This window comes from Antechinus flavipes, chromosome 4 (assembly GCF_016432865.1).
Source record: "Antechinus flavipes isolate AdamAnt ecotype Samford, QLD, Australia chromosome 4, AdamAnt_v2, whole genome shotgun sequence".
Classification (NCBI taxonomy): domain Eukaryota; kingdom Metazoa; phylum Chordata; class Mammalia; order Dasyuromorphia; family Dasyuridae; genus Antechinus; species Antechinus flavipes.
Genome location: NC_067401.1, coordinates 285,967,384 through 285,989,814, shown reverse-complemented (window position 1 = coordinate 285,989,814; position 22,431 = coordinate 285,967,384). Strand labels below are relative to the sequence as shown.

The following is a 22,431-nucleotide window of genomic DNA, read 5'->3' as shown; positions in this document are numbered from 1 at the left end:
AGTTGTATAAAAAATTTTTAATGAAAAAATTAAAAATAAAGGACAAGGAAAAAAAATTAAAAAGGAAAAAAAATTAAGGACAAGGAAAAAGCTAAATATAATAAGGCAAATGTTAAAGAAAAACCTGAGTTAATGCCAATAAAATACAGAACTGAGAAAATAAACTATAAAAATTCATGAGGTGGTCAAAAAAAAGTTGCCCTTTAATTAACCTTTTAGAATATTCATGTACATCCATCTGATCCAGCTAATGTAAACCAGGCCTTCAAGGGGATGCTTAATAAGTTTTAGAGAGCCTAATTTTACTCCCTCTTTAAATGTGAATTATTAACTCTTGGTACCTTTCAAAGTTCCACCCATGACTCTGACTCTCTCAGGGTACTTCGTTATCTATCAGTCAGAACCACTGAGCCTGTTCCTTATTTATCAAAGAGCCCCAGAACACAGATACCCTCCACAGGCTACTCTCCATCTCCACTCTGAATTTGGCAGTTCCAGAAGTTTGGGGTTGGGTTTTTTTTTTTTTTGCCCCAGGGTACCCAAGAACATGCAACATCATTCTGAGTTCATATTATGCTAGTCTGTCTGCCTTGGAACCCATGCAGATTCACATTCCTGCAGCAAATTAAAACCACCATTTTAGGCCCTGCTCCCACCACATTTTTTACTTTGAAGACAAAAGTAGTTGGGCATTTAGTGGAGAATATAAACATTTTGCTCTGGCCCGAAACTCACATTATGCAACATTATTTGTTTCTGCTTTGGCAAACTGCCATGAACCAGTGACTGTAGCAAAGAGGCAACTAACTACCTCAGAAAAAAAATTTAATATCTTTAATTAGGAGATCTGATCTGACAGCCAAACTTCTAGGCAAATTTTCCCCCCTGAAAACTATCCTGAGGCAGAAGAGGGATTAGTATTGTCTGTATTTTTTCTAATCATTTAGTATCTATGGGTCATCAAAAGTTCTAAGGACTTTTAAACTCAAAAATCCAAGAGTTTTTTAGGTGGAAGCAAGCCTTGGAGAGCTCATAGTCCTAGGAGATGAAGAAACTGAGAAAACAATGAATTCAAACAAGGTGATCAAGCTTTTTATGTGGTACCCAGACAGCTTAGAGGTTGGGAAGACCTGAACTCAAATACTTATTAGTTAGGTCAACTTGGACAAGTCACTTAAATGAGGTCTGCTTCCATTTTTTCACCCGTAAAATGGGGATAGTATTGCCTATATTACAGGGTTGAAGATCAAATGAGATCACTGTAAAGCACTTAGCACAATGCCTGGCAATAGTAAGTACTATATAAATGCTAGCTATTATTATTGTTATTACTATTATTATATGAAATAATACTTGTACTTGGTAAATCTTAAGGCACTCAAAAATAAAAGCTATTATTTTTGCTGAGAATAACCTTTTTATAACCTCTACATGACTCATTATACCCTCTTCCTTTCCAATACAGGAAAAAAAAAATGTTTAAAATACCTAAAGCAAAAATTATCCAACCAGATTACCAACCCCTAAGAAAACTTATTTTTTAAGAGATGGACAATACATACGATTTCATCAATAATTGAAACTCCTGAGTTAGACATTCAAACACTAAATCAACAAGCCCTTAATGAAGTACCTATATTAGATTTTTGTGAAAGGTCATAGTACATGATGGATAGAGCCAGCTTTTACTGTCTTGTGGCCCTGGGCAAAACCCTTAACCTTTCAAAGCCCTAGATCATTGATGTTAAACTCAAAAGAAATGGGGCAATTAAACTATCCATAAGACTTCCTTATTTAGAGAACCACATTATCTATTTGTAATTGTAGTTTTGTTTATTTTTTTCAAATATTTTCCAGTTACATTTTAATCTACTTCTGAATCAATTTGTATTTAGATATTCAACTGTTTCAGAAAAAAATTTTTGACTTCTCTCTACTTGAACACATTCCTCTCTGGCCAATCTGAGGTTAGAACTGAACTATTACTTGGTCTTCGTTACTTCCTAAAATTAAACATTAAAAAAAAAAGTCTTGTGAAGGCAACTACATGGTGCAATGGATAGAGCACTAGCTCTGGAGTCAGGAGGAACTGAGTTCAAATCTGGTCTCAGAAACTTAACACTTATTGTGTGACTCTGGGCAAGTCACTTAGGCAGAAAAGAAAGGAAGGGAGGAAGGGAGGAAGGGAGGAAAGGAGGAAAGAAGGGAGGGAGGAATAAAGGAAGGGCAGAAGGAAGGAAGGAAGGAAAGGAGGGAGGAAGAGAGGAAGGAAGCAAGAGAAGAAGAGAGGAAGGAAAGAAAGGAGGGAGGGAAGGAAGGAAGAATAAAACTAAATTTCACATATACATAGATACATGTGTGTGTATAACATGTATGCGTGTATATAAATATACACATATGCATATATATGTGCATGTGTGTATATCCTATGCACATACTACTTTTAGAGTTTACAAGTGTTTTCCTCAATGACTCCCAGAATGTAATGCATAAATATATAGATAGAAGTATATATGTGATTTGTGTGTGTATATATATGTAAACATACTTGCATGCTCATTTTATAGTTGTAGAAACTGAGGCACAAAGAAAGACTGAATAATTTGCCCTATGTCATACAGCTAATAAATAGCAAAGCTATGATTCATAACTAAATCCTCTGACTCCAAAATCTATTGTTCTCCCCTCTATACCAAGAGATCTTAACTATTTTTTTGTATGTCATGGATTTCTTCTGGCAGTCTAGTGATGCTTTAAAAACCCTTTCTCAGATATTTTAAATTTATAATTGAAAGAAATGCTGATTTTCACTAGAAATTAGAGGGGGGGAGGGGAGGTAACTTTTCCTCCATCCATGTTCACAAGCCCCATGAAATCTCTTGATGGACTCTTTGGGGAAGGGGGAGTCTCTGCACTAACTATTACATAACTTTCTCAGGCCACCCTTTCCAGTATCCTGTTGATTTCCTAATTGTTGAACTTAAGCATAGCACGAGGAAATCTAATCTAATTTGGGACTTTTAACAGAAAAAAAAATCATCAAACAATTATTACTATGAGGTGCAAAATGCTAGACACTGAGAGAGACTTGGGTTAGATAAATGGGGATAAAAAAGCATCATGGATACCTATAATACACAACACTGCATGAGACGTGTATTAGAAAGTTATGAGATGAAGTGCTATGTGATATCTGAGGAAAGCGAGAAATCACAGAAGGCTTCAGGGAAGAAGTTTTGAGTTGGGGTCTCAAGGGTACTATGTTTAACAGGCGAAAGTGGGGGAGCAAAACCATCCTACACACAAGGAATGACCTTTGAACAAAGGCATAGAGAAAGACAAAACACTGAATTTGGGGGGAGAAGAAAGGAGAATCAAAAAGAATCTAGTTTGACTGCAGAATGGAATATATAAGAACAGAGTAATATGAGAAAAGACTAGGTATCAAGATAAAATGGTATCAGATTGTATAGGACCTCAGCTGCCAGGTTAGAATTTATTCTGGACCCTGTGGAATTAGACAACCTCATAGAATTATTTTGAGAGAAGGGAAAAAAAAGCCAAACCATTTATTAAGCATCCACTAAACGCCAAGTATTGTATTAATATTATACAAATTTCTATTTGCTTTACATAAATATCATCCTCATGATAACAAGAGATAAGAGCTATTATTATTCCCATTTTATAATTAAAGAAACTGAGGCAAATGGACTGAAACACTTACATCTCTAAGGTCAAATTTGACCACATCAAGCACTTAAGCACCAAGCCACTTGGACAGCATCGGGATAGACAATCAATAATCAATAATAACAACTACCAATGCATGTTTAGGTATTTAAATCTTGCAAAGGACTTTACAGATAGGTTAAACTCATTTGATCCTCATAACAAAGCTGGTGCTCCAATTATAACCATCTGACAGATGAAGAAATTGTGTGACATTAGGGGTTAGCAATCTGTATGTGATCAATGGCCTTCCCCCAAAAGCCTGTCCGTGTCTCGAAGCACTACCTCTGCCAACTCCTAGCACCAAGCTCTGCATAATGCAGAAGCCTGATAAATGCTGTTGACTCAGTGAGAGCTGCAGCTCGTCTCGTTAATGCTTTTGGACGTCAAAAAGAAGTGAAAGGAGGGATACAAGCCTGGTACATCATGGTCAGCTTTAAATAGTGGGCCATCTGACACAGAGCCTGGGGAAGGACAGAGATTCGATAGGAGGAATTATGAGAAACACAAGAGATTTCTATGAACACAAGTTCTTTGAAAACAATTATTTGTTTCATAGGCCCGACACATCTATGAATATACACATATATATGTATGTATGTACATATATGTATATATATACATACATACATATATATATACATATATATATAAATGCTGTTTCTTTGAGCGATGAAGGCTAAAATAAGCAGAATCAAAACTATGATACATACAATATAACAACACAATGTAGGCAAAAAGAAGTCTTGCTAAAAAAGATCTGAAAGAGTCCTGGAAAACAACAAATAATAAAAGAAACCTCTCTTCTTTGAAGGAAGAGGAAGGGGCCTAATGTGGTATTTAAATACAGGTGGAGTCACAGTTTCAGTTATTTTTGCCTAACTTCCCTCATTATTATGGAAAAGAACTCACTTTGAGGAGGAGAGGATGGAAAAGGAGACATCCAGAAATGACTATGATGTAAAAACAAAAAGCATAATGAAATTTATTTTTAAGAATATATATTTTTAAACATAGGGATTATAACCTAGTACTTCATTAGTATGCAGAAGTTCTTTTAAATGGCTTAATCACATCACATCACATCAGAAATGCACCTGACCTGCCCACACAGGAAACTCTTATTCTTTATCCATTCAAAACCAATGCTTTAACTTATTGTCTGCATCTGCCAAATCTGGGTGGATATCCAGGAAAAAAAAAAAAAAAAAAACAACAACTATATGCAGGATGATCTGCATATAGGCAGTTGTCAAGTTTGCCACCTACTTCTGAAAGCAGACAAAATTCTATTCCCTGACAATTGTATTTATTGTCCCAGCCTACATACAAAGTTGTAGCTTGAAATAAGTAATTAACATTTATTATTTAGAAGTGACTCGAGATCTACATCTGGTGTTCACTTGGGAGAAGGAGGGGAATAAAAAGGAAAACAAGTGAAAAGTCAGGCCATTAGGAACATAAGAGTCTGCATATTCAACAAATGCAGAATAAAGGAATGGATATGTCAAGGGAAGTATATCCACAGACACAGAGAACGGAGGGAATTATTCAGCGAGTTCAATGAGATGGAACTATGACTGGCTTTTTCCATGGTTCACAGATCAAGAGCTGGAAGGACCCTTGGAGACCACCTTCTCCAACACCATAATGTTACAAGATAGGCAAACTGAGTACAAGAAAAGTGAAATAACTTGTTTAAAGTCAGTCAATCAATAAGTACATATTAAGCACTTACTATGTGTTTTGTTACAGTCCTAAGCACTAAGCAAAGGCAATAGACAGTGCCTGACCTCAAGAAGCTTATAATCTAATAGTTATTAATCACCAATTAACAGGGAGACAGAATATGAACCCAGGTTCTCAAATTTTAAATCCAATTTTACTTCCAAAGAAGCAAGCTACTTTAAAAGACTTATCTATTATATAAATTCAGTTTTTTGTTTTGTTTTATTTTATTTGAATGAATCTGATACAATTTTATGTTTATTTTGTCAGTGACAAAATGTGACTTCTCAGCCTAAACCACTTGAAACCCTTCTGGAAAGGGGGGAAAAATAAAAAGAAGAAGATACACATTCGTCTTTAAAGAATGACTGCTGTATTAAAAGATTGTTAAGAGATAAACTACCAATAAAGTTTCCATAACCTAACATCGATAGGTTATTTTAAAATCCTTATTTGTCTTCTACTCCTCAGACAGGATGAGGTTTCTCAAGCTTCTGCTTGATGCAAAACACATCATTTTATAAATGAGATGCAGGTGGCAGCCCAAGCCCCACACCAGTGCTGTGACCTCTTTGTTTGTGGTTTCTGAGGTCTTGAATAATTGTTGCTGTTCACCCTCGCCGGGATCCGAACAACTGCTGTGTTTTTAACAATGAGTGTGGGGGGGAAAGCATAAAGGCATCTCTGCGCCCATGCTAACACGATAGGTATATGTCCCTCTTTTTTCCATCTTTCCAAGTCATTTCTGTGAAAATTCCCATGGGAAAGTGGCCCTTAATTTCTATTCACAGTAAATCTTTCCCCTTTCTCTATTCCCCTCTCCAGCATCTTTCAGAGGCAACCTTCTTTCTCGCTTCTCCATTCTAAAAACTAGAAGAAGAGATCTCCCTTTCAACTTTTGCAGTGGGAACCACTGGCTACTATTTCACATCCCACAAGCCACAATGAATCGGAGAGTCGCGTTGGTGCTGTAGCTAATGATTTAAGTCACTATAGTGAACATCAGCATCCTAGAGAAGGATGCAGGTAAGAGCAACATCAGCATCCTAGAGAAGGATGCAGGTAAGAGCACCAACAATACAGAGAGCAAAAAAAGCATGGGAAAAACACACACATACAGAGAAAAAGTATAAGTTCTAGTTAAAAATCCAGGAAAAAATTTTTATCTTCTATCCTTTCTTTCCAGGAGAATTTAAGAATAAGAATGATAGTAGTGATTGTTATTGTTATTCAATTTTTAATCAAATTAGAATTCATTATTCTCCTTCATACCCAATCTCTTCCATTATTCCCATATCAACCAAAGAGTAGAGATTAGAGAAAATGGGGAGGGAGGAGTTGATAACAAAACAAAACAAGTTCCTACTTGGGTCAGTGACTACAAAAATTTCTGTTAGCATGTCAGAGTCAGCTATGTGGTACACTGGATAGGAACACTGGGCCTGAAATCAGGAAGACGTGTTCAAATTCAGCTTCAGATACTTTCTAATTGTGTGATTCTAGTCAAATCACTTACCTTCTAGCCTCCTCATTATGCTGCTATTGTTGTTCAGTCTTTTTTAGTCAAGTCCAACTTTTTGTGACCCCAGTTGGAGTTTTCTTAGCATAAAAAGGTAGGAAGAAGCAAACAGAACAGAAAGAAACCCAGAGAGAAAACAGAAAATAGAAAGCAAATAGAACAGAAAAAACCCAGAGAGAATAATTAAACATGCATACCATGGACATGTATACATATATTGTATTTAACATATTTAACATGTATTAGTCTACCTGCCATCTGGGAGGGGAGGGGGAAGAAGGGGAAAAATTGGAACAAAAGGTTTTGCAACTGTCAATGCTGAAAAATTATTCACACATATATCTTATAAATAAAAAGCTATAATAAAAAAAAGAAAAAAAAAGATAACCAAGTATCATCAAGGAAAAAATAAAAATAAAAAAAGCATGCATACCAGAAACAGATTAAACTTAAGGCAAAATTATTGAAAGGAAATTAGGACTCAGAAGATCTGGGTTCCAATTCTACTGTGACCTATCTATGTGACCTTGGTCATGGTGCTTTATCTCTATGGGTCTCAGTTTCCTCGCCTGTAAAATGAGGGGGCTACAATTGAATTAATTATTATCTAAGGTCCCTTCCAATTCTAAATTTATTATCCTACAAAGAAACATACCCTCTTAAAATCAACCAGGAATTCAATGGGAACAAGGAAGGGTGACAAGAAATGATCTCTTTCCACTCTCTTCCCCCTCCAAAAAAAGGAGGAATTCTTGCTTTTAAAGCTTCCAGTTTAGAGCAATTGATAAGAGAGAATTTAATTACCGCTCCAAGTTCTTGAATCTTTTTTTTTTTTTTTTAAGAATTAGGGTTTTTAGACCTCAAGTTCAAACTTATCTAATGATGCTATGCAAGAACATGATATTTCTATATCTCAGAATTATTTTTAATCCAATTGAGTATTTTAGCATCTAGGGAGGGGAAAAAAAAGCTTGAGAATAGATTTAAAACTTGTACACTCCCTCTGCTGGCTCTATCCTCAAAGTCACTTCTTAAGTGCGGTAATCAATGTTCTCAGAAGTCAAGCTATTCATTTCTTTGACATTTGAAACAAAGGGGTACAGATGGGGATGGGGTATAGACCAGTATTATTTTCTAAGCATAAAAATAGAGAATCCAAACCCCTCTCCTAACTGTCAAAGGAAAAGAATGATTTGCAGGGAACTCACTATTCACTATAGAGTGAAACCTGTTTTTAGGTGTTTTTAGACTCGCTCCCTCTTAAGCAAAATGTGGGATTCAGCAAAAGATAGTTTTCCCTTTACTACTTTGGGTCTCAGCTCTTTCTAGAGCTTTCTGTAGCCACAGGCTCTCATTAAACAAACAAACAAACAAACAAACAAACTTGCTTCTTCATCTCTGCTATCTGACTAGTTGAAGGAAAAATAAAATCAATAGAAGGGTCTTCTCAGTCACTTGTGACTTTGTAACTTCATTTGGGGTTTTCTTGGTGAAGATACTAGAGTGGTTTGCCATTTCCTTCTCCAACTCATTTTGCAGATGAGGAACTGAGGCAAACAGGGTTAGTGACTTGCCTGGACTTACATAACTAGTTAGTATCTAAAACCAGATTCAAACTCATGAAGATAAGTCTTCTTGATCCCAAGCCCAGTGCTCTATCCACTGCACCACTTAGTTGCCCAGGGAGGCTTTCTATATTAGAAGAGAGAACAAGAACTGAATCAGCTTCCTTTTCTTCGTATTTGTCCCACTACAAATCTCTTAATGAAAAAAAAAATCTATAACTTTGGGGAGGGAGAAGTAGGACTGAGATATTGTAAAAGACGAAAAAATGGAGAGAAAAGAGAAAAATTCAAAACGTGAAAATCCAATTTGGAAAGAGAATTTATGAATTCATGAAATGAGCTTTCCACAGAAGTAATTATTACACAGGTCAATGTCTTTCTACAGGTGGGGAACCTATGTAGAAGTGGAGCAAATAGAAGTTCTAGGAACTTCATGATTGCTATCTTATCATGTCAGTTTCCCAAGGCATCAATATTGATCCATCTGTCACCCTCCTGGGCCCAACTAAAAGGCAGAAAGGAGAGAAGGTTGAACTTAGGAGTAAGGTGATTTCAGTTCAAATACTGACTTAGGATACTCACTACTTTGTGACTATGGATAAAGAAAGTTAAGGATATAATGAGTCCACAGTTTCCTGTAGCCCAAATGCTTCTAACAACCTCATCTCTCCAAGTGACTTGCTTTTCTTTCCAAAGTATTCAAGCACATCCACCCAATCTATCCTAGATTCCTAAATACATGGCACCATTAAAATCTCAAATTTATTAAACTGAGGTATTGTCATTAAGAATGTCAGAATCAAAGAATAAAGCGTGGATTCTAGTCTAACCTCAGCCACTCACTGGGCAAATCACCATACACAGTTCTGTTCCCAAACATATGAGACAGATAGTCCAATTTCTAAGGTTCCTCAAATCTCTAACCCCAATGACTTCATGATTGCTATCTTATCATGTCAGTTTCCCAAGGCATCAATATTGATCCATCTGTCACCCTCCTGGGCCCAACTAAAAGGCAGAAAGGAGAGAAGGTTGAACTTAGGAGTAAGGTGATTTCAGTTCAAATACTGACTTAGGATACTCACTACTTTGTGACTATGAACCAATCTCTTAGTCTCTAAGACTCAGTTTGTAGTTTACTGAATGTGTAATGTAGTTTCCTCAGTGCACAGTATAGACATGATATAGTTCTTGGAAGGATCAAATGAGATAATGCATATTATGTACTCTGTAAAAACTTTAAAGCACTATAAAGGATGTCTCAAAAGTAATTTTAACTTATAATAGATAAAACTCTTATGTTTTCAAGGCTTAAAGGTTAAGATAGAGAATGAAATAATAAATTATATACTACATATATATATATACTATATATTATAATTATACTATGTAATATATGTAAATATATTTATATATTAAGCTATATTTTATATATTATAGCTTAAAATTTTAAGATTTAATAGCTTAAAACTGCATAAAGGCTTTTGGGACACCCCATGTAAATATTAATGATTAATATGATACTGCAAAACATCATTATAAATATGACCAACTATATTTGTTAGTTCCATGACAGCTATATTCCTGAAAAGTTGCATGCAAATGAAATGTTTCTGAGTGAAATAATTTTAAACTTACTAAGAAAAATTAAGAATTAAAGAACACCTTTTGCTAGCGGATCTATTTAGGTAAAAACAGATTTTTTTGGCTCACTAAAAAAGATAACAGGATTTTAGATTTGAGGCAAGAATAAGAATAATGAAAGCAAATATTTATACAGCATTACTATGTTCCTGGCACTGTGCTAAGGTTTTTATAATTATTATCTCATTTGATTCTCACCACAAAAAGTTGAGAATTAAGCACTATTACTATCCACATTTTACAAATATGTGCCACATATGAGGAAACTGAGGGGCAAAGAGGTTCAATCAGTTGGCCATTATCTCCCAAGCATAAAGTGACAGGAGCATTCAGGTTCCCTTACCCCAAAGCCAGTGTTTTGTTTTGTTTGCACAAGACTCTTTTGACTTATTTATCTGATTTATTCATTCACTCACTCAACAAATATTAAGTACCTATTATATGCCAGGCACAGACTGTGCTGGACACAAATCACAGTCAATTAAAGCACAGCACATATGTTGAGGGCAAGCCACAATGATATTACAACGTAGTAAGATGCCAAGATAGTTGCATAGGCCATATTTCCCCCTCCTCTCTGTGGTAGTTGATGATGTTGTTGGTTCTGGCATCTGTGAAGTCTTCTGGGACTATTAAAGAGTCTGATACACTAATCGTGCCCCCGAGGATGTCCAAGTATCATTTAAATTCTATAATGTATCATTTCAACAACATTGCCATTGGGTTCCAAACCCATGCCCTCTTTTATAGCTCAAAGGGCCTTGAAGACTCCACTTATGATGTCACTACATTCCTGATGCCCTAAGTCATTCTGATTATTCACATTATCCCTCTCTAATTTTAAAGTCCTGGAACATAGCCAATTTCATATTATAACTAAGGTCATAATATACAAAAAACTAGCTCTCCTTAGTTAATATCACACATATACACATAAATGTATGCAGGTATACTGTATATGTATCTATGTGCAGAGTACTAGATCAGAAAATATGTTCCTTATTTAGAAAATGCAACATAATAATAGCTGATGTTTATATAGGGCTTTAAGATTTGCAAAGTGTTTTACATAATTATCCCACTTCTGCCTTACAATAACACCGGAAGGCAAAGATTATCATCCCCTTTTTAAAGAAATGCTTTTTTCAGATTCAGACTATTAAGTGACTAGTCCACATAAATTTAGTGTCAGCAATGGGACTTCCTGCCTATGCACTAGCCACTAGCCACTGCGTGTCACTTATGAACCTGGAAAAGCTCATCTTATGTAGAAATAAATAAATTGGTGCAAATTCACAGAGCCCAAATAAAGTCCCATAAATAATGGGATGATATTAAGTAGAGAAGGTATTGATTAAGGTGTAGTTTTAATCACATAAGTGAGCTGCACTGGGGCAGATCCAAGAAGGAAGGCAACCACATTCTCAAGCAATTTCTTTAGAGAGAATCAACAAGACAATTAGGCAAAGGATAACCTAGTGAAACATTTCCAAGATGCAATCATGCTGAAATAATGCAGTCCTGATGGAGACATCTGGGACACAGATATGACTAATCTCGTAAGATAATAATGATAGACTGGAGAGAGCTCTTAGCTAGGAATCAGAAGATCTGGGTTCTAGTCTTAGTTTTGTCACTAACTAGCTCAGTGACTTTGGGCAAGCAAATCACTTCACTTCTTCTAGGTCTGTTTCTTTATCTCTTACATGAAGCAAGATAGATTAGGAATGAGTTGTACCATGCAAAAGTCTTGCCATCTACAAAAAAGATATGCTGGTAGACATATGAGGGAACTTATAAGAGTCATCTCCTCCAACCCTCTTATTTCCTAGAGGGGGAACTTCATTTCAGAGAGGGGAAGCTAGATGGCATCGTGGATAGAGTCTTGGGCTTAGAGTCAGGAAACTGTGGTTTTTCAAGTTCGGTCAGACTTTTTGTAGCCCCATTTGGGGTTTTCTTGATAAACATACATGGAGGGGTTTGCCATTTCTTTCTCCAGCTCATTTTACAGATGAAGAAACTGAGGCAAGCAAGAATAATTGACTTACCCAGAGTCACACAGCTAGTGTCTGAGGCCAGATTTGAACTTAGGAAGAGGAGTCTTTGAAGGTTCTATCTTTGGTCTAACTCCAAAACTTTTATACTTACTTTTTCATCTCTGTGTGTTCAGCTCTTTGAACAAGCAAGACAATTAGCTCCTTTTGGTCTAATTGCTACAAGAATAAATGGCTGCTCCTGTCAATGGACTCTATTCTCAGTCCTCTGTGTTCTGGTCAAGAAGACAGGAACATATTCATTCAAGTTGGGATCAAAAGACAAGAGAAAATCCACATAAAAAAGAAAGCACTGAAGCATTCCTTCTCTTGTGAAAAAGGCAGTGCTCCTTGGAGACAGAGCTGCATCTTGCCCTAGCAAAACAGGGAGTGGACTGTATGGCTTGTTCTCCCCCAAAGGCAACATAGTAGGGTAAGGGAAAAAAGCCCTGACATCAGGAGTTAAGAGAGTAGAGTACTTTATACACTACTATTACGATTGCTACTATTATTTTTATTACTGCTACTACTATTATTATTGCTGCTACTGCTGCTGCTACTACTACTGCTATTATTACTATTGATACTACTATTTTTATTATTACTACTACTACCATTGCTATTGCTGCTACTTTTACTACTATTATTATTGCTACTATTACTATTATTTTTGATACTATTACTATTATTATTGCTACTATTACTATCATTATTGCTACTATTACTATTACTACTATTGCTACTATTACTACTACTAGCTCATATTTACAAACTTCTTTTAAGAATTTACAGAGAGCATTCATGCATCACCACCATCACCCCTTCCCACATGATACCCTGTAAAGTATGATGATGGACTTAGAAAAATTCAATGATTTCACCAAGATCAAACAACTCAAAGAGACAGATCAGGACTCCAACATAATCCCTCTGACTTAAAAGAAAGAACAGTATAATCCCAAATAAGTCACTTAATTTCCAGTAACTGCTAAAGCCCCTTCTGGCTTCAGATTCTTGGGGAGTAGTAAGATGAATGGGTCACTAGGAGGTACAGCAGATAGAAAGACCTGGACTGGAGTTAGGAAGATCTGAGTTTAAATCCAGCCTCAGACACTTGCCAACAGTGTGACCCTGGGCAAGTCACTTAACCCTATTTGTCTCAGTTTTCTCCTCTATAAAATGAGCTGGAGAAGGAAATGGCAACTCCGGTTGCCACTCCGGTATCTTTGCCAAGAAAACCCCAAATGGAATCATGAAGAGTCAGACTGAAAACAAATGAAATAAGGTCAATAGCCACAAATTTCCTTGAACTACTCCCTCCAGCAAGGGCAATCTGTTCTAGACCTGAGACACCTCTATTTTGGAGGAGCTTGGGAAGATGCAAGCTAAAATAGACTATGGAAGCTATCTTTACACTAGTCCTGTATCTCCAAGGATATCACAAAACTTTAGCAGTTTCTCTTTGGAACAAAGCTCTGGAGTCAGAGAACAGAGGTACAAATTCCATTTTGGTTTTCTTCGCATTTGTGTGACTCCAATGAAATCACTTACTTCTCTGGGTCTGAGTGTTCTCATTTGTAAAGGAGGAGTTTGGACAAGACAGCCTGTGACATTCTCTTCAGATCCTGATGTAGGATTCAATCTCACAGTTCCTGAGCCTGCTGGGCTCTAATCTACTTTCCATGGCACTGGGATTATCTAACTGGCTCCTGAGAATGAATAAAGTAGGGTAACTCTAACTAGGACTTCTGACATACAGGATGCTGTCATCACTCGAGGAAGAAATGATTGATCATCTGTTTTTCCATCAACAAATAGTTACAATTATATACCCAGGAAAAGAAATTGGACCCTGGGAAGAAATTCTTAAAATTACCCGAGCATGCTTTAAAAATGGCAATTGGTATGAAGTTAATGAGTAGCTCATGAAGTTGTTCTCTGTCACTAAATATAAACCAATGGCAGAGTCAGTGTAGAATACAGTGGATTTGGCATGAGATAGCATGTTGAACTGTTGCCTTATGGGTCATGAATTCAAATCCCCACTCAGCCAGTTTATTATTTATGTCATCTGTCCAAGTTAACTTCACAAATGAAGAATTTTTAGACTAGATGGTTTCTAATGTTACTTTTCAACTCTAAATTTTTGATTTATCAGGGGTTCTTAGATCTATGAACTTAAAAAAAAATCTGATGACATATAATTGGTTTTCTTTATAATCCTATGTGTGGTATTTTATTCACTCAAAAATATTCTGAGAAGGGGTCTTTTGGCTTCAGCAAACTGTCAAAGAATTCCATCTCCTGTCTGTCTGTCTGTCTGTCTCTCTTTCTCACACACACACACACACACACACACACACACACACACACACACAAAATCCCTTATTGAGACTATTGCTATTTACCACTGTGTTGATACAAATAATGTGCTTTCGTGGGTTTGTAAAATATAAACATGGCTTACCACATCTTGAAAAATGTGTCTGTCCTATATTTTTTAAGTGAAAGATCAATAACAGGCCAAAGCTGACCTATGCCTTGCAATAGCCATATATGTCAACAATATGGTGACCTATACCTGTGAAAAACTGATGCCCTAACGTTGAGTCAGAAAGTACTCAGATCTTGTGACAATAGCAGTGGATGGTCTCTTCTCCTCACTCCCTTCTCTCCACCACCAAATCAATACCATTAGATAGCAGATTTTCCTTTTTTTTTTTTTTTTTTTGCACACCCTACTACCTACAAACCCCTATCCATACCCAAATATTAGCAGTTCTCAAAGCCATAATCAATCATATTTACTTGTAATCCTACTTGAAAACTCTTTAAGATATTTCCATTTGGACAACTGAAATCCATCCTTCTCCTCTCCTAGTTCTTGGAAATTTTATCTGACTCTTTCTGTCCAGAGACCATGATGGAAAACTAAGTTAAATTAAATTAATTATTTAATTAAATTAACAAAATTAACAAAACAGCAAGATCTACATGAATATCAAAGTAACAAGTAACTACCAAAGATAAACGAGAGTGGATTTTAAAAGCCATGTGATCCAAACTCCAAATGTTATAGATGAAAAAACTGAGGCTCAGAAATGTCAAATTATTTACTTGAGATACAGTAGATTTGCCCGCCAGAGTCCCAAGGAACTGCAGATATATCTCCAATGGAGACTGGACTTGTGTTATCAAAGAGTCAATCTACAGACAAGAAAACTTCCTCTCCCAATGTAGGTCAACACTTTCTAGTCTCAGAGAATTGAACCATACGAGGTTAAGTGACTTGACCAACATCAGACAGCTATATTTGGGAAAAGCAGGAAAAATTTCACATCTTCCTACCTTTGAGGTTGAACTTTTTAGACATTCACTCCACCACTTTTTAGACCATTTTTTCTAGACCATCTCTCCATAATTGCCTTAAATAGAAATAGATAGGACCTGGAACCATGACTTTACTGGCATGGAGGAGTTCCCTCCTAGTACCCTTCCTGGGCTGCATTTTCTATGCTATTTAGAGAAAGTTCTCTCAAATTTAATAGAATGTCCAATATATTATAAAACTGACACCCCTGGATTCACACAACCAGTGTTAGAGATGAGATTTAAATCCAGGTGCTGATTCCACACCTAGCATTCTTTCCACTACACAGTCATATCAGGACAAGAGAAAAAACAAAAGGTCAAAGTCAGAATTAAGTCCCCTTCTAGGCCTAGAGAGCATATGCATGAGCAAGTATGTAAAAATGAGCCAGATTATTTTATATCCTCTCATCACTGTCATCATAAAGCATTTTACATACATTATCTCATTTAAGCCTTACTTACAACAACCCATGAGAGTTAGACATCTAACCTATAGGTTAGAATCCTATTTTTATTAGGGATCTGCAATATTAGTTACTGGGAGAGAGGGTATTTAATTAGGGTCCCAAGCCTACTGGTTCCCTTCAGGGAAACATTCTTAGTTTTCCATCATGATCTCTGTACAGAAAGAGTCAGATAAAATTTCCAAGAACTAGGAGAGGAGAAAGATGGATTTCAGTTGTCCAAATGGAAATATCTTAAAGAGTTTTCAAGTAGGATTACAAGTAAAATATATGTTTCTTTTAAAAAAAAAAAAAAGTCTGACTACATAAGACTTTTTTTCATGGTGTTCCTTCAAGTAGAGCTTGCCCAAAATTTTCCCCCAAATATATCCCCAATGGCTCCACTTCATTTTCCATGAAAGAGATAAGTCTGACACTAAAGAACTTTATGAGTTTGTCAGAAGCTCACAGATCAAAGGCACAAAGGGCCAGTTTCTTCATTTCTTAGGTTTTTGACACAGCTCAAAAAAGAGGAAAAACAGTCCCCCTAGTGTACTGCTACTGTAGGAAGAGGAAGGAGATTCGTTGAGAATCACTGACGAGTACAGCACTGCTAAAGGAAATTACAAAATAGCCTTTTGGCAAGAAACACCACGCACAAGACAGAAGCTTTAGACATGGCCATAAGCAGTCCTTTAGAGAATTGCTTTAAAACACATCTGACTTCACATTTTGGAAGCAAAGAGAAAATTATTCTAATTTTATCTTAGAAAACACAAACATACACACACACAGAGCACAGTTTTCAGTTGCACTAAAAAACTTTCCTTTATATAGTTCTTTGAAATGAAACTAGATGCACTTATCTCAAATAGGACTAGACAACATGGGTAGAAATAAGCAGGGTCATGAAATATTCTTTGATTTTGCCATGTTTTGGAAAAGATTCCAAAGGCACATTATAAAAGAATGTACACACACTCATTATCACTAACCACTCCCATCATCAAATATACTACATCTTTTTCATACTAAGGAAACCAAGATGGAAAAACTAATTTAACAAATCTTTAAGTAGTTTCTCAATGGAAGATGAGAATTTTGCTGCTGAGTATGTGGGCAAATCAACACTAATTTGAATTCAAGGAAATTATCTCCTTCCCCCCTTACTCTTCCCTCAATCTTCATTTCTCCTTTGAAACAGAGCTAAAGGAGACCCTGAAAGATAGCTATCACTTCAATGGGAATTATGTACCTGAACTCACATACAGTACATCAACTCAGAACTTCTGGATTCTGACAAAATGAAACGACTTCTGCCAGTAATAAAAATATCTATTACCGGTAATTTTTTAAGTATTTAGTGCCTAGCTTTCTGTATTGAAAATCATCCTTTTATTACCTAATATTTTCAAAGTACCTATATCTTTGCATATTAACGGATGCAACTTCTCTTCTCAAATAGACTTATCCTATCAGCGGAAATAATGGTCAGAATGGTTGTTGTATTTTTTTTTCTAAAAAGGCAAAAATAGATTTTAGTAAAGTAATACCAACTTAGTGAGTATTCACACATAAGAAGTGTTTATAAATACTTGCTGAATCCAAGAATTCATAGTATTTTCCAAACTGGAAACAAAGTTTAGGAATTACGTATAGGCCTTTCAAATTCATCTATCCCAATCATTATTAGGGAAAAAACACTGTCAAGCATAAGTTTTTTATTAATATTTATTAATAAGTAATTGAATTTATGATTTTTATAATCATTTCTTATTTGTACACATGTGAATGTTTGGAGTTACTGTTTCAAACAAATGAATAAAGTATACCCACTTTGTCTTTTGTGCTTTTTTACATAGAGAAACAAGGGAGGCTAGATTTCTATCCCATTTTCCAGGATTATCTGTGTGTGTCAAGGAACTGGTGCATCACTGTAAGATTACACACACATCTCCCTCCCTCTCTCCTCTCTCCTTCTATCTCTCCAGAATGACTAACCATACTAGAATCAAACTCTTGAAATCTGGAAGCCTGGAAATAGGTCACAATTAGCTCCTGACCTCTCTTCTTTCCCTCCTCTTCCACCCACACTAAACCACAGCCACACACATACAAAAAAAGGTTGGAAAACCAATCTGGAGTCACTAGTCATACTGGGTGTTGAGCATTTCTAGCCTCAGTTTCAAAGGGCTTCCACATTCAAAGAAGATTTGGTAGTTCCTGCCCAGCTGCATCTTTTAATGAAGGTCATCTTACAAAAACTTTTGAACTAAATTACCTCCCCATGGTCTCCAAGGATCAAAGTTTTCATGTGTTAAATTAACTCTAATTCCCAGCTACTTGTTACCTAGAAGTAGAATATCCAAATTTGAATTAAAATAGTCAGAAAGTCTGGCACACTATAAAGGGTGCTTAGTTACATGATTTTTCAATTTAAAATATGACACAGGAGATAGCTGTAGGGAAATATGAAACCATGACATAAAATATTGGTAGTGACTCAATATTTATAAAGGTCTTGACTGAAATTAACACTTCTACTGGAAAAATTTTACACTGTTAACATGCCAATCTCAATTTGTAGCCACTTTAATATTTTTGTGTACATATTTTCAAAGTCAGGTATTAAGCAATTATGGACATTAAAAGATGATAATATTACTCTAGTATCTTTAAAATCTTAGAAGACATCTTAAAGATCTTTTAATCAAATTCTTCCATTTACAGAAAAGAAAACAGGTTCTATGCAGTTAAGTGATTTGGCCAAGATCACAGTTAAGTGATCCCAGTGCTTTTCCTACTGCACTGCACTTCTTGGCTTATTAATCTTAAAATCATACAAAGGGTGGAAAACTTTATTTGCAATTAAATTCCCACTAAAAAAATACTAGTCTTAATTCAAAAGGAAAAATAGTTTTCAAGACAGAAAAATCAGGAAAACCTTTCCACTTTTTAAAACTCCCAAATCACTACATTCTGGTCCAGTAAGTCCCAAACTCCTCCCTTTTAATGCTAAAAAAGACAAGGAACAACTGCCAAAGAATGACTTCTGTCACCCACTCTGAAACAGTCTTTAAACTTACCCAATATTAGCATTTGGAAGAAATTGAATTGCTCAAATATCACCTCATTTGGAAACAGTACTTGTATCACACGATTGACATACCTTTGTAAAGGCTGCAACATCATACAATATTTGATAAGATAAGGAATATATTGAAGGAAACATTCACAGGGTGGCTCTAAAACTAGCATTTTACTTTTAAGTTCTGTGAAACAAGACTTTGATTATAGACTTGCAGCACCCCCCCCAAAAAAAAAAGGCACTTTCTTTTCAAAACTTTTATAAAGGCAAATTAAAATGTAATTTTCTTTCTGACCAAGTCTTTTTCCTGAAAGTTCTTTTAAAAATTTAATTTGTCTCAGATCTAAACCTTTTAAGCTTTCTGTAAGAAGTTAAGAAGACAAAACTCCCGAATATAAGCATGGGAAGGAAGAAGAATTGTCTTTTCAAATTAAAAAAAAAATCAAGTTTTACATACGACCAATGTGATCATATATCTGGAGTCGGAAGAGATCTCAGAGGCTAATCTAGTCTAGCCTCCTTATTTTATTGGGGACGAAGCTGAGGCCCAAGTTGTGCTTAAGTGACTTGTCCAAGGTCACACAAGTAACCCAAAAGGGAAGACTATGAACTGAAGTTCTCACAGTTTGGGGGCATGATAAAGAATACCTGCTCTCTTGCTACTAGAAGCCTTAATTTTTTTCTGCAGCGAATGCATTATGAAGTTGGGGAAGAGAGGGAGGGAGACGGTAAGAGTGAAGGAACAACCAGCAGGCACAGAGTTAATTTCTCTAGATGCCCAACTGCAGAAAGAGTCATTACATCATAGGCCTCTCCATACCTCCCTCTCAACCACGTGCCCGAAGCCCCAAGAGAGCGAAAAGGAACAGGAGAGTCTCCTTCTTCCCGGTTCATTTACAGGTAGAAGCCATTATCCAAGTCTCTGTCTCTCTTTGCTTCTCTGCCCGCCACCAAGGCGTCCTTGCTCCATCTCACTGATAAAACATTGGAGCTCTGGCACAGGCATTAATAACAGTGAGACGGGATCTGAACTAAGTCCAAAAATAAGACAAGTGCTGGACAGACTGGAAAAACAAAGTCAGATGGGAAACAGAGACAGGATACTCAGCCTCAGATATATGCCCAAGTTTCTAGTGGTCCAAGTCTTTCCTTCCTGCACAAAAGGCTCATTAGGAAGCATCCCTTAAGCAATATGCACTGCAGATGAATATAGTAGGTGGTCGGGTAGGAGAACGGAGGAAAGGATAGGACTTAGGCCAGCAAAGGTTTAGGTTGGAATATAAGATTTCTCTAAGTACTCCCTTCTTTTATTTTCTTCAAATTTGTTGCGTCCACAGGTACAGTATGTCACCGTTGCTATCTGTACCAAAACTTAAACCTAAGGGCCACAGGTTGTCTCATCTGATCAACGATGCTGTGCCAATCTACTACAAATACCCATTATCTTCAGAGAAACAAACACTGAACTCCGCAGTGCAAGGAACTCAAAATCCACCTTTTTTATCTATTCACCTTCTTGCCAATCTATGTCCCCACATCTACCCGGACGCTCTAGGTAACACACACACACACACACACACACACACACACACACACACACACACACACACCACACACACACACACCACACACTCCCCTTCTTACCCTGTCACGTAATCACCAAATGAAGAACTACCCTGATAAAGTTGGCCCTCTTCCCACCTACCTGCCTCAGCGCTGTATATGGAATTCGACAAGACCACTCTTCCTTTCTTAAACTCTCGGGTACCCTCCCATTACTCTTTAAACTCCCCCAACTCCAGAATTCGTCCCAGGGAGCCTTTCTCCACTCCCCCAACCAATTTTCCCTGCGCATCACAATCCCTTTCCCTCGTCCTCTCCAACACCCTTCTCTGGAGCATCCCACAGCATTGCTGCACCCCATCCCCTCCCGTGGTAAGCATTGCACCCCATTTCCCCCATCGTCCGCTCTTCTTGCGTGTAGAAACCATCCACCCCTTATCTGCAACCTCTTAAACTACCTCCGCAACCTGCGAAAGCGCTTGGAAAAGTACCAAGGGCTTACACTGCTGTGCATCCTTCCCGATCCCACCTGGGGGGCTAGTCCGTACGCACCTTCCAGCCAGCGGAGCTGTTGCTGTCGCCCTTATCCTTGAAGTAGGGCACGCAGCGCACCATCCAGTCGTAGATCTGGGACAGGGTGAGCCGTTTGTCCGGGGAGCTCTCGATGGCCCGGGTGATCAGGTCGGCGTAGGACAGATTTCCCCACGCATTCCTCCGGGAGGAGCATTTCCTCGGCTGCCCCGCGGCCCCACTCACCCCCTGTTGCTGCGGCTGCTGCGGCTGCAGCGGCGGTGGCGGCGGCGGGGGCAGCGACAGCGGCGCCTGCGGAGGTTGCAGCGGCGCCTGCTGCCCCCCGTTCAGCACGCCTGCCCCGGGGGGCGCGCCGGGTCCCGAGTCCTGCCCTCCAGGGGCCAAGAGCCGGGCAGCCTCCTCGGGGTGCAGTCCCGGGCCGAGGACGCCGCTCACGCCGCCCAAGGCCATGGCCATGCCGGATCCTCCGCCGCCCCCAGGGGCTCCGCAGCCTCCGTCTTCATCTTCCTCGTCGTCCTCCTCCTCGGGGATCATGGAGTCGGCGGCCGCTTCCCCCGAGGGCTTGGCCGGGCTCGCCTGCAGCTCGGGCCTCTGCAGGGGCCACGTACAGGAGCGGGGCCGGCTCTGGGGCTCGAACTCCGGGTCCAGCTCCACTTCCAGCGGCGAGAGCGGGGCCGGGGAGGACGGCGCCTCTGCCATCTTCGCCGCCCGGGCCCTTGGGCTGCCTTTTGCCTGCTACTGCTGCTCGCTCCTTCGCTCTCTCCCTCGCTCGCTCTCTAGCTTGAGCGGTGGTTCTCCTCCTTGCTCTCTCGCTGGGGCGGGGTAAAGTGGGGGAGGGAAGGAGGAGAGGGGGGGAAAGAACAGGCTAAGGGATCAGGATCGCTGTCTGAGGGGGGAGAAGGGCTGGGGGGTGAGGGAGAAAGGGAGGGAAATGGGGGACAGAGTTGGTTATCCTGAGCTGGAATGAAGTCCTCGGCGGACCTTTACCGCCGCCGCCTCCTCTTCTCAGATCAGTACCTCGCCAAGCCAGGGGAACAGGCAGACCTGGAAACGTCCCTTCCCGTGAACCTGGTTGAGCGAGCGACTCCCAGTCCTAAGCAGCCGCCGCCTGAGGGTGCGGGAGGGTGGGGGTGGGGACAATCGGAGGATTAGGCACTGATGGGGCAACCCCCTCCCCCAGCTGCGGTCAGATAGGCAGGTCTCTCCTGGACAA

The 22,431-nt window shown here is 38.4% G+C and overlaps 1 protein-coding gene across 1 annotated transcript in view; it reads right to left on the bottom strand.

Annotated features, from left to right (window-relative positions):
- FOXO3 (forkhead box O3) overlaps positions 1 to 22,017 on the bottom strand; it is a 163,720-nt gene extending 141,703 nt beyond the window's left edge. Inside the window, exon 1 of the mRNA XM_051997497.1 lies at positions 21,240 to 22,017. Coding sequence (XP_051853457.1) covers positions 21,240 to 21,917 — 678 coding nt within the window. The 5' untranslated portion in view covers positions 21,918 to 22,017. The remainder of the gene's footprint in view (positions 1 to 21,239) is intronic.
- Between the last annotated feature and the right edge of the window lie 414 nt (positions 22,018 to 22,431).